The 13365-nt window shown below is 38.3% G+C and overlaps 1 protein-coding gene and 1 pseudogene across 3 annotated transcripts; one reads left to right on the top strand and one right to left on the bottom strand.

The window, feature by feature from the left end:
• Positions 1-1947: 1947 nt before the first annotated feature.
• On the bottom strand, positions 1948-3219 carry LOC149115105 (trace amine-associated receptor 1-like; annotated as a pseudogene).
• A 4326-nt stretch (positions 3220-7545) lies between these two features.
• LOC110067268 (sphingosine 1-phosphate receptor 1-like) lies at positions 7546-12051 on the top strand. Of its 3 annotated transcripts, none has more exons than XM_089284700.1 (3): positions 7546-7817; positions 9267-9624; positions 11782-12051. In XM_089284700.1, the coding sequence occupies exons 1-3, from the start codon at positions 7546-7548 to the stop codon at positions 12049-12051; spliced, it is 900 nt and encodes a 299-aa protein (XP_089140826.1). The 3 variants fall into 3 exon arrangements, with proteins under 3 accessions (XP_089140826.1, XP_089140827.1, XP_089140825.1); XM_089284701.1 differs by having other exon boundaries at positions 9267-9828; positions 11992-12051; XM_089284699.1 differs by lacking the exon at positions 11782-12051 and having other exon boundaries at positions 7546-7816; positions 9266-10393.
• The last annotated feature ends 1314 nt before the right edge of the window (positions 12052-13365 follow it).

The following is a 13365-nucleotide window of genomic DNA, read 5'->3' as shown; positions in this document are numbered from 1 at the left end:
TCACTTTCCGTTGATGGACCTTGTTAGAGGCTTTCGCAAATTCCATCTGAAATATTTACCTTAGAAAAAAGTAAAACAGTAATCAAACTTTGTGTATCTTTTCAAAAGTACAATATGTTATTGTTACTTTGCCACATCGAAAAGATTGCTGAAAACAAAAGCATTTCTATCATAGTCTCTAAAAATGATCGATTTTCCGTCTGGTAGCGTATTTCTAACTAATGAAATCCTTAAAAAACGGACTGTACTATTGCGCATGAAGCCAAATATTCGGGCCCCAATTTTCCCAAATACGGTCGTCGCACGTCACGTACATCGGGGTACTATTTATTTATTTTATTTAAACAGACTTTTATCAATTTTATTTACTTTTTCTCCCCGTGATACTGAATGACCCCCGACTCGAAATACACCTGGAATATTGAGTATTTTTCGAACTTCATTAACCATTACTGTGATAATATTGTTGTAAAAAGACAGAACGTAAATCATTTAGAAGAAGGCTATTGTTTTCTACTTCGGTTGGCAGAAGTTTTTATTTCTAAACACGCACACTAACAATGAAATGTCGAGGTAAACTCACAAGTTTTTAAACTTATGTAAATCTTTGGAAAGTCCGAGAAGCGTCTCTGCATATATTTTGGTTTGCGGGACAATGGAGACTAATTATAAAACACTCCACATTATGACTGTACCCGAAAGGTAACAGTCTGAATGCACTTACACAAACTGATCATGTAACAACTATCAAGGTATTTATTGCTTGTTAAATATATAATTGTCTTCGTGTGTAACTTCCAATGACTTTTTGGAAATATATGATGATAGTTTATGCGCTGATGTCGTAAAAATGATGGAGATGAAAAGCAAATAGAGTATTGACCTTTTACGCAAATTTCGAAAGCAAAGAAAAAAATCAGCAAACAATATAATGTTTTAAGCTAGCCTTTAAAACTGGTCCCGGTTTACCCACAGAATGTCTTCAGACCCACTTCTTTTACAGCATCTATATTTAAACTTTATATACAAAAAATCCAAAAAGCACATATAAACATATTTATTTACATAGTATTTTTAGGAAAATAATTGTCTGGAAAAAATGAAGTATTCTCTTTTTGTTCGGAGATAAATGTAGATCATCAACAAACTGATTGTCACAACCATTTCTTATTATACCTTTGCATGATTTATCACTAATTTCCGTTGATGGACGTTTCAGGACGCTTTCGCATATTCCGATCTGAAATATTTATGTACGAAAAAAGTAAAACAAATCAATGTACTTGTCTAATACATTTACTAAAAAAGGAGGAAAAAATTAACATCATTAATAAGGTTAAAAGAAAATTCATATTACAGTTTTTCATTGAGCAGAGAATTACCGTGATTGCTCCAAACAGATCCAAAATAAAATCCCGAAGCATAATTTGCGAACTCCCTTTAAATATTTTAAAATAGTGCTCTCTTGATCCACTGAATCACTCTAGTGATCTCCAATAAAATGCGCTTTCGCCACATCAAGAACTTGATGTTTTATTTTTCGTGTTATTGTACTCAGAAAACATGGTTTTACTGTAAACGGCTTGCTGGGTGATTTGTCAGTTGATCGAGAAATCTCCAGGCGTTTGATTACTCTATGCTTTACATTATAACAAAGAATTTATGAAAAAGTATTATACTGCATTCAAATGACCCGTGGTCCCAGTAAAACTTCTTCTATTCCTGTACTCTGAATTCTTTAGTGTTCAAAATTTCAATGAGGACTCCCTCAAATGGTATAAGGATAACGACCTTGGAAATTGTAGGAAACCGACTAGTATGAAATGAAGTGTCAGCCGTCTTCTCGTTGCTAAGCCCTGATAGGGTTGTCACAAATCTCGACAATATAGTACACATCCAGCGTTTTCGCTGCCTGCTCAGAGGGGGAGCGCTCAAATTACTACTTTGCTAAGGTTTGTTATAGCAATTTTTCAAGGCATCTTTAAATATTTTCATCCGAAAACTGTATACGAATGGATTCACCATGGAATTTGCTAAGTGTAGAGCATTAACAAACCAAAGCAACGTCGGAGAAAAACACTGCAAGCAGAATGCGTTGATGGCGTACACCACGAAACCAGGTAGCCAAAAGATAAGCGACACAGCGACTACTATGGAAAATGTCTTTGAAAGATGTAAATTTTGGTTCTGCGTTGAACGTCTGTGGAAGACTTGTAATTCAGGAGTTGTAACGGACAATCGCGAACGGATCGATAGGTAACTTGCACTCATGATACCCAGACAGAAGAAGAGTAGCACATCACAGGTGGCAAGGGCATAAACGGTATCCACTTTTGAGTGATATACAGTCAGAAAAAACAGTCCACCGATGCACAAACCAGCTACCCAGACGATAACGATGCTAAAAATGCAAGCATGGGCAGTGGCCCGAACACGGCGTAAACGGGTTCAAGCGAAATAAGAGCGAGGAACATCACTGAAACACAAGACTCAATGGTTGGAATGGACCACGGAAGACTGAAGGTTGTGATTCCTGTTCTCGGAATTCTGTGGACCACCAGGACTAAAACTTCTCCTATTCCCACTACTAAATCAGCGACGGCCAGGTTGATTAGAAGAAGGGAAGTTCTTTTCAGGTGTAGTCCAGATTGAAACTGGAAAACAAAAATGGTGAACACATTCCCAATGATGATGACGGCTGCCTCAAGTGCAAAGATGACGATGAATACATTGGCGGTCGTTGCGTTTAACATGTTATCTCAGACACTTCTTTTGGTGTAACACCTTTTTTTTTATTTTTAAGAAGAAGAATTATTGTTATAGATGTCCGGTGTTAAATATCCTGAAAGATCTCAACGGCAATTAAGCATAACATTGCGACTTCCCAAGCTGGGCCACTTGGAAAGAGTTAACCAATCAGAACGTTGCTTGAAGGATGGCGATCTCGTTTGTTAAATAAACTAATAACAATGAAGAATACAAACGACAGTTCTTAGGAAAATTGTAAACCCCCCAAAAAATTGCAAAATGTTCCGAACCTCTCAGGAAACTTTGCCATTCGTTGTTGATTGGTTAGTTTCGATCCCAAATTTTTGGAAGCTTTTGAAAGGTTTCGATTAAGTTGTGGTAAAATGAGTTTTCAACCTTAATTCTTCTAGCGAGATTTATCATTACGATAACTCCCAGTCAACGACTGAATTGCTAACCCATCTCCAAATAACGTAGAGGAGTCGATAGTACTTAATTGTATTCTATAAAACAGACCCTTTTTCTTGCCGACAAGAGAAAGCTACCAATCCATTGTTTTTTGTTTACGTTTTTATTGGTTAGTTTCTTTTGCAGGTGGCTCAGTTCGAGCAGTCGCACTGTAATACTATCAACGAACGTGAGAACGTTCAGTGTATTAAGTCAAGGAAAGGTTTTCTCTTTCAATTGCTGAGGACCATTTTGCTCTAATGATGTGCCGTTTAGCTCCAAAATGTAAATTAGAACATACGGTTAAATAAATTAACTTGCAAACCAACAATATCAAAATAATGATGGCAAAATAATTGCCCTCGTTATCAAAGAGCAAAAAGAACTCCCTATAACAGATTTTAAAAAGGATTTTAAAAAGCTAAGATATCGAGATTTAGTTAAGTAACAACAACGGGTTAACGACCCTGAAATGTATATTAATGAGTACTTTGAAATACAGTGGAAGTTCTCGTAAGCGAACACCTTCGGGACGCTAAAAAGGTGTTCGTAACTGGAGCTGGCCGATAAGAGAATGCTTCTCGTAAGCAGCCACTAGAGTTGTTAGGTGTGTATGGCCGCTTACGGGAACTTGCCCCGTTATCAATAAACATTCGGAATTTAAAAATACCTCCATTTCAAATAATTTTTTTGTTTTGGATAATGGCGTTAACTGTATACAGATAATTGCCCTACTATGCGATATATAGATTTTTTTAAATTTCTACTAAAGCTTCGAAATGAAGGCATCCCAAAGCGTTGGAGATTTTTCTTCTCTTCGAAATAAAGCGATAAATAAATGAATGCTCCATGATATCATCCACGCAACGCGCACGTAACATTCGCTAAAGAACTTGGTATAATGTCTAAAAATAACTCAAGAGGAATTATCTTGCGTATAAGGTCTATATGGAGGAATCACTCTCTTACCTTGATCTTCTCAATAGTTGTTATTCTGGGCTGGGTTTTTCAAGAGCCGGTTAACGCTAACCCAGGATTAAAAGTTCCTGGCAGGTCCACACCAGCCTTTAGGTTGCGCAAACCGACCTGCTTCAACAAAAATTATATGTATGTTAATCGAAGTAACAATTTTTCTTGTATAACAATGTTTTTCAATTCTTATGAGTTGGATAGTTTGAAATTATTCAAACTGAAAACTGAAGGACAAACAATATAAACAGAGAAGCTCACCGAAAAGATACTACACTGAAATAAAAATTCTCGCTAATTCGAGGTTAGCTTAATCGGGCTTTGAACAACTCGTCCCTGTTATATACAGTACTGTGCTGATATTACTTATTATAATAAAGTTTCCATATAACGCGCGCTCCGATTGGCTGAAACAGTGTGTTTTATCAGAGAACAGAGCACGGGTTGTGACCGCAAGCTGGGGTTTCAAATTTTTGCTTCGGAATTTTGTAAACTTTGACCAAAATTAAACATCCCCTGTGACTCAGACAAACCCAATGGAAACGAAATATTTGTCTGCAGTAAATATGGTTAGCAACAGTAGTGTTAAAACTATACTAAAATAAAAAGTTTTGCTAGATTACCGCCGACAAAACACGTAGCGAAAGAAACAAATTTTTAACCTAACCAGTGCTGAGATACACGACATATTTGTTACGAAATTGAGCTGTCTCTGCTTATGATGAGAAGCTTTATATATATTTGTAGCAGTGCTCAACTGCTCAAACAACACTTACATGCAGTGTAGTCAGGTGACGCTCGTTTTCCGGTCATCTCAGCGAAGTGAACCGACGAGTAGTCAGTTCAAAGCTTGCTCTGATATTCTCTTCTGTGCTTGGAATAGAGCCAGTGGGAGCAGTTTAGTCTTACTAACTTTTGCGCTAGTTCAGGCAATCTTGCAGCAAGCGGCTGCAAGCCGCAAATAACTGTATCTCCTTTCTAACTCAACTCAGCATTTCGCATTTTCATCCGCAATCTTTGAGCTCCTTGTTTCGTAATGTCCATTGGAAAAGTACACGTTTTCATGAGCCACAATACGGCCGGATTCCTCTGGACTACAAACCTTTACATGTCTTTAGATCCTTATTTTAAAATTAACTAAAAACGAACTTTGAAAGCATCGTTCTTCTCTCGAAAGCCGCTCGACTACTCGAGACTGAAAGCTTAGCTGAGGTCCAGTTTGTGATTGACAGCCGTCGCTTCGTTAGCCAATCAAATTATTTGAACAGTTCTAGCAAGGACTATGATTGGCTTATTTTAGCGTGCTTTATCAGAGAACAGAGCACGGCTGACACCACTTTTACTCGTTCGGAAAATAAAGTTTGGTTTGAAAATTCACCCGAATGCGTCGGGAAATTATTGGATTCTTTATCATAAAACAAATAAAAAAGCCTCGACTGTGCTCTGCTCTGTTGCAAAGCACTTAGGAAGCGGTAGAGCACTCAAGAAGTAGGGAAAAACACTCGACTACGTCTCGTGTTTTCCCCTACACGTCCTTCGTGCTCTACCGCTTCCTGCGTGCTTTACAACAGAACAGAGCACAGTCGAGGCTTCTTTATTTGTTAACTAAAACTCAACAGGCTTCCCAAGGGCCTTTGAAACAAACAGGAACCTTGATGAACTGTATTGAAAACAATAGTGTATTAAATGAAACAAATCTCTTCTGTTTGGATGTTTATTACATTAGTGGTTAGTATTACATTAGTGGTTGGTTATTACTGAGTGGACATTTAGACCGTTTTTCACTGTACACGCCTCCATATGAAATATCGTGCACTGCCTGGTACATCTTCTTCCTGTATTGATTCAGTCATTCCCACGTTTGCCTTTAGCGATACGATAACAAAAATGCTGTGTTCAAGACAAGAACTTAAAAGTAGGAAGCACCTTTCGAACTTAACCAATACTGTTTAGTCAATTCAATCCTCTTTCTTTCTTTTCCTGAAAATCAGGAAACGCAACTTTAACGGTATTACCAAAGCAGATGTCTTGAAAAAGTGTTGTAAAAAAAAAAAAAAACTTCAGCTAGGTGGTAACGTGGGCCTTGTGTGAGCGCGCAAAGAAAACGTTGGATTTTTGATACGGTCAAGATTTGTGACAAACCCATCAGGGCTGAGTCCCGCCCGAGGGGATGGTTGACATTTCATACTAGTCTGCAGTTTCCTACATTTTCCAACAAATTCTTTCAAATTTTCTCCATGCTTCGAGGGAGAGCTTTGAACACAAAAAGAATCCACTGTAAAGGAACACGAAAAGTTCAATAGGTTCTACAAGGCATTTAAACGCAGTTTAGCATGCATATGGAAAGGAAGACTTCTTTTCCAACGGAAACGATGCAGTTTAATAAATTATATCTTGTTAAAGGAAACGAAATGGTGACGTTACACTTTGTGAAAATATTTCTCTCCTTTTACACTCAATGGCTCAAGTTCGTTTCTAACTGAACAAGCTGATTTTAATTAACTACATGCAGAATTAAATAACCTTTAGGTGCTTGTTAAGAAATGTTGTGTAACTTCGAACACAAAAGAATCCATTGTAAAGGAACACAAAAAGTGCTATAAGTAATCTCAATTTAGTTTAGCATGCAAATGAAAATGAGGAATTAACCCCGTAGGGAAACAATGCAGTTGAATTAATTTTATGTTTTTAAAGGAAAAGAAATGGTGGCGTTACATTTTTTGAAAATATTTCTCTCCTTTCACACTCCACGACCCAAATTCATTTCTAAGTGAACAAGCTAATTTGTAATGCACGCCCCAATACTTAGTGTTAATTACTTGCCGAACTGAATGACCTTAAGGTGCTTAGTAGGAAAAAATGTGGGATTAATCTTAACGTATTTATTTATGACCTTTCAGTGGACAATGAAGGAAAAAAAAGACTTACCTTTTAAGGTCTGAAAAACCTCTTGCCTATATTAACGAGTTAAGATCTGCTTTCTGACAGCCTAACGTTAAATTTGGAAGAGGAAATTACTTTTGTGTCCTGTGATTTATTATTTTTTAATTGTCATTATGGTCTTCTTTGGCCTGCCAAGTAGCTGATGTACATGTAAAGATCTACCATAATTTATATCTGAAATTAAATTCACAACATCAATATTGCATGCTGAACTAAATGTTTTACGCCAACTGGATTGATAAAAGGAATATTCTTCACTTTAGCTAATCCGGCAAGGTGTACGAAGAACCTTTTAACTGTATTAGCTTCGGTTAACGCGTCTCTATATTTGGAAACTATAATCATATCCTTCAATATCGTTGAGACAAGCAGATCAGTTATTGGTCATCTTAAAATTCAAACGCCGATAGTTTTTATACACGCAACAAACACGACATCATGTTAAACCCAACCGCCATTACATTCATCGCTATCTCTGCACTCGAGATAGCCGTCATAATCATTGGGAACGTGTTCACCATTTCTATCTTCTGGACTCTGCGATTCCATCTTAAACGAACTTGTTTCCTTCTGATCAACCTCGCCGTTGCCGATTTACTTGTAGGAATAGCAGAAGGTGCAGCACTGGTGATCCACAAGAGTCTGAGAACTGAAATGCAACCAAAAGGAAGCCAAAGCCCCTCATGGGCATTCCGAATGTTTGCGTCTTGTACGCCATTAATGTCGAGAAAAAGGTTGTTGTTATTCATCGTGGTAGATGCAATAAGTGTATTATCGTTTGTCTCACGATGTGGTCACTTGAGATGTAGATCGCGACGTTTCGACTGCTTACTGCTAGTCTTCTTCAGGCGATAAGGTCGACTGATTGTACGGTATCATTTATATCACAAAGGTCGGCTGTGATTGGCGCATTTCGATCGTCCTATTGTTCCATTGTTCCGGCGAGTAGCTGTTCCCTCAGTGGTCCGCTGTTGTACCGTTCTCCTGTTGTTGTGTTTCTTGATCGTGGGTATCCATACTTCAGGAATTTCAATTCCACTATCCCTGTTGATGTTGTTGGGGTGAAGTCTTATGTGAATAGCTTCCTTGACCCTACGTGTGTACCAGTGAGGATCTCGATCAATAAACTTGACCTCATCCCTGATAGGATAGTGGCCGGTCTCGTGGGTGTGTTCAGAAGCGGCGGAGGTCTGGGTACGGGCGAGTCGTATATCCCTGTCGTGTTCTTTGATCAGTACCTAGCGTATGATTCACACCACCCTCAGTCAGTAAAGCGCGGTATTGTGAAGTGTCTGTACGACCGGGCTAAGCGTCTCGTCACCAAACCATCAGTAACCGCTGGAGAGAAGAAATATCTGTCATCTGTACTTGTTTCTAACGGATATCCCTTCTCTTTTGTACAGAAGATCACAAAGGCACGAACAACCCCAAGAAGAGAGCCTGTCGCGGAATTTAAATCCATCGCCGTTTTACCTTATGTCCAAGGAGTTTCGGAGTCTCTCCGCCGCTGCCTAGAACAACAAGGCATTCGCACCGTCTTTAAGTCCGACACGACACTTCGGTCACACTTAGTGCGACCAAAGGACACCGTCAACCCGGTTAAACAAGATGGTGTTGTCTACAGGATTCCCTGTGAGTGCGGCAAAGTCTACATCGGGGAAACAGGGAGATCTATGCAGGAGAGGATCAAAGAACACGACAGGGATATACGACTCGCCCGTACCCAGACCCCCGCCGCTTCTGAACACACCCACGAGACCGGCCACTATCCTATCTGGAATGAGGTCAAGTTTATTGATCGAGATCCTCACTGGTACACACGTAGGGTCAAGGAAGCTATTCACATAAGACTTCACCCCAACAACATCAACAGGGATAGTGGAATTGAAATTCCTGAAGCATGGATACCCACGATCAAGAAACACAACAACAGGAGAACGGTACAACAGCGGACCACTGAGGGAACAGCTACTCGCCGGAACAATGGAACAATAGGACGATCGAAATGCGCCAATCACAGCCGACCTTTGAGATATAAATGATACCGTGCAATCAGTCGACCTTATCGCCTGAAGAAGACTAGCAGTAAGCAGTCGAAACGTCGCGATCTACATCTCAAGTGACCACATCGTGAGACAAACGATAATACACTTTATTACTACGCCATTAATGTTCCTCGCTCTTGTTTCCTTGGAGCGCGTTTACGCCGTGCTGTGGCCACTGCGTCATCGCGTAACAAGAACGCAAGCTTACGTTTTCAGTATCGTCGTTACGGTCTGGGGAGCTGGATTGTGTATCGCAGGACTGTCGTTTTTAACGGTGTATCACGCACAAGTCGATATCTTGCATGCTATTGTCGCTTCTGATGTGCTCCTTCTCATTTCTCTCATTATTATCTGTGCAAGTTACCTCTCGATTCGCTCGCGATTGAACCATGCAACACCCAGCTTAGAAGTACCTCACAAAAGATCATTGGAACACAATGCATGGCTTTCAAAGACACTTTACGTAGTAGTTGCCGTGTCTCTTATCTTATGGCTGCCTGCTTTCGTTGTGTATACAATCAAAATATTCTGTTGGAAATGTTTTTCTCAGCTTTCGCTGTGGGTAGTTAATGTCCTATATTTAGCCATTTCTATGGTGAATCCATTTGTATATAGCTTTAGAATGCAAATTTTTAAAAATGCTCTGAAAAAACGTTGGAAGAAACAGGGAGAAAAAGTTGAATTAAGACCTGTTTCTCTTCGAGTGCGAGCTCTCCAAGTGCGAGACGAACCACAGGAGTTTACCAGGCACTTGTAAATTGAAAAACAACCACAAAATAGGCAAACCTCTGTTCAGGAACTTTGCTTTTCATTTTGCCCTTTTTTTTGCTGGAATAAACCTACATTTAGGCAGAAAAAGTGATATGCGTTTGCACTGTTTACAGTTCATTGAGTTCTCGTCACCTTTACCGAAACTTTAGAAATACATGTAAAACTTCGCCTATGAACAAGAAGTAAAGACGCCTAAATGTCAATCTTTACTGATGTGTGTAAGTTGAATTGGGGCAGTTACTGAGTTAATTCAAGCGATTACGATTATTTGACATGAAAAACAATTTCAAAAGATATATAGGTCTCAGGTCCCTATCCAGAAATAAATATAACTAAGGCAATCTCGTTGGCTGAAATCTCTCTCTGGGTATGTAGGGTTTTTATGATGACTATAACTAGCAAAAAACGAAGATTACTGAGGCAAGCGCCTCGGTTTGCTTGTTACTAGCTACGGCCAGGCGACATCCCGAAAAAAAAAATTGAAAACTTTGCTATGCCACGTGTAATATGTTTTTTTTCTTATTTATTGAGATATTTGTCGTTTATTCGTCGTCAAGTGGGAGGCTCATAACATTTTGCACAAGCCATGTGTTTTCCTTCACCTTTCTGAGGGTCTGGAGAAGAGTGCTAGAAGTTATTGTTAAATTTCGGCGATTTCTCAGTATTCAGTTAAATATCTTGCATCAATCGCAGTGATCACAATTTAGTTCTCTGTGTGATGTTAAGAAAAAACACGACGACAACTAGAATTGAGAAAAATGTCCTTGTCCCTACTGTTTTGGTCTTCAATTTTGTGACACCTTAGATGATCTACTGACATGCTCAAAAGCTCGCTTTCTTTTTGACTAAAACGTTGTAGATATCAACTAATATTGCTTTCCGTTTGTAAACAAACTGAAGAGGAGAAACGCCCTGATAAAAATTTAACATCTTTGTTGGAAAACTCGTCTATGTTGCAACGCTTAGAGTACATTTTCTGATAGTATAAGTGATATTTTGCAAATAATAAACAGTAAGTAAATTTCACAACGCTGTTTTCAGAAATATTTATTGCTATTCCAGACAATATCTCATGAGACTTTGGCGAGAAAGTGAAATTGAATTTTGTGTTGAACCAATCGACAACTTTGGTATAAACGAGGTCTTGAATTTTCATCAAGAAAATTTAAAGAGAAAGAAATTGCTGGTGCTACATTTTGTGAAAAGATCTCTTCTTGCCCAATCCACACAGCTCAAGTTCGTTTCTAAGTGAACAAGCTGATCTGAAATGCACTACTCTACGGTGGCCCGTAAGGGCCATCTTGACTACTCCGCCCCTAGTAGGAAATGATATGACATTAATTTCGAGTAAATGCATTGATTTTATCACCGGTTTACTTTAGGATCTAAAAATGCTGTTGCTGTTAGTAAAAAGATATTTTTTCAGACACTTTACCTCAAAAAATTATTATTGTGCTCTGTGAATTCAATTGCTATTTTGCAATTGTCGTCAAGATCCTCTCGGGTCTGCCAATTAAATAATTTGAACGTATACTATAATTTACATCTGAAACTCAATTTCGCACCATCGATATACAATATTCCATTCTGTTATACTTCCGTTCGGCCTCTTGTTTTATGCAAATTGGATTGATAAAAGGAATATTCTTCACTTTTGGCAAATTCTGCTGGGTTCAAGCAAGAACATTTTTATTGTATCATTAACGTGTCTGTATATTTGAAGACTATAAAACTTGAATTTTGCTGAAACAAACACATCAGTTATTGTTGATCTCCAAAATCAAAAATCGTTTGGGTCGTGTACGTCAGTAATGTTACTCGCTCTTGTTTCCTTGGAACGCGTTCACGCCGTGCTGAGGTCGTCAATCTTATCTTATGGCTGCCTGCTTTCGTTGTGTACGCGATCAAAATATTCTGTTGGAAATGTTTTTCTCCAATTCTGCTGTGGTTATTAATTGTTTTATATGTAGCTAATTCTATGGTGAATCCATTTGTATACAGCTTCAGGATGCCAATTTTTAAACATGCGTTGAAAAAACTTTGGAAGAAACCGGGAGAAAACGTTGAGTTAAGACCTCTTTCTCTCCAAGTACGAAACGAACCACAGGAATTTACCACACACTTATAAATTGGGAAAATTGTGCAAACCGCTGTAACTTTGCCTGAAATTTTGTCTTTTTTTCTCTGGACACTAAACGTTAACTTTGAAGGAGAAATGATATTCGTTTGCACGATTTACTGTTGCATTCGCGTCACCAAATAACCTCAAAGTTACAGCTTTACCTGAGACCATGTGATAAGGAGGCAAACGCGTTTAATCAAAAACTAATTTGTTTGCATTTAATTAATAAAGACAGTTGCAATTGATCCAGCAGATTTCAAAATTTCAATAGGAATAGAGGTCAGTTCAGAACTTCAAGCCACACAGTAAACATTTAAATTCTCCTGATTGAAAACTTTGCCATACCAAGTGTGGAATGTTTTTATTGATCAACTCATTATTGATTTCTTCTTCTTGTTCTTCTTTATGTATTGATTGATCTTTCTGCTGTTTATCGGTCGTCAAGTGGGAAGTACAACCTCAGTTATTGAAGAATATCTCTGTAACTAAAAGATGTACATAGTAAGCAGCATTTTTCTATACGCACAGACTACTTGTTTATGTTTCAAAATGGCTTAGACAGGAAACATGCGAATTTCATCATAGTAGGACTTTATTTAAAAGAAAGAAGTTATTTGTGCCGTTTGCATATCGCTGTCACAAAGAATTTAAGAGCAGCTTCGCCTAAATATCAACAATAGACTTGGAAATAGCGAATTTTTTAAAACTCGCTCAGAATGACGCCCTATGGGCACTTTATAAGAAAAGAAAAAGGTGATCTTTGAGTATCAGGAGATATAGTGTAATACATTCATTGAACAACAAAAAAAAAGAACGAAACAAAAAAAAAAAAAAAAAAATGACAAGAGTAGACTAACTTTTGGCCCTTAATGCACCTTTATCCAGGTGCACTTTCGGAAATTTGAAACTTAGTCCTATTCGAATGTTTTGCAGCTAGGATAAAACAAAATAATGAATATGACCTAACTTGCCTGGAAAACGAAAGCATTGAATCTAGGAAACATTCTTGTAGCACCATCTAAATCTCATACTTATTGAGACGACCTGTTCAAAAGCGTTTTTAAATATTGGCATTATTAAGCTGTAAAGGAATGGATTTACCATAGAATTTGCGAAGCGCAGAACATCCACTGTCGATGCCACTTGTTGAGAAACACCCCGAGCAGAGCTCTCTTAAGACGTTCGCTACAAAACCTGGCAGCCAAAACACCAGTGGGACAGCAACTACAGTAAAAAATGTCGTTGAAAGTCGTAAGTTCTGTTTAATTATGTTTCCGTTGCAGACCTGAAGATCAGAAGATGCAGAGCGCAACCAAAAGC

Source organism: Orbicella faveolata, unplaced genomic scaffold (assembly GCF_042242905.1).
Source record: "Orbicella faveolata isolate gen_17 unplaced genomic scaffold, um_ofav_v1 contig_13, whole genome shotgun sequence".
Classification (NCBI taxonomy): Eukaryota; Metazoa; Cnidaria; class Anthozoa; order Scleractinia; family Merulinidae; genus Orbicella; species Orbicella faveolata.
This window is presented reverse-complemented; position numbering and strand designations above follow the sequence as displayed.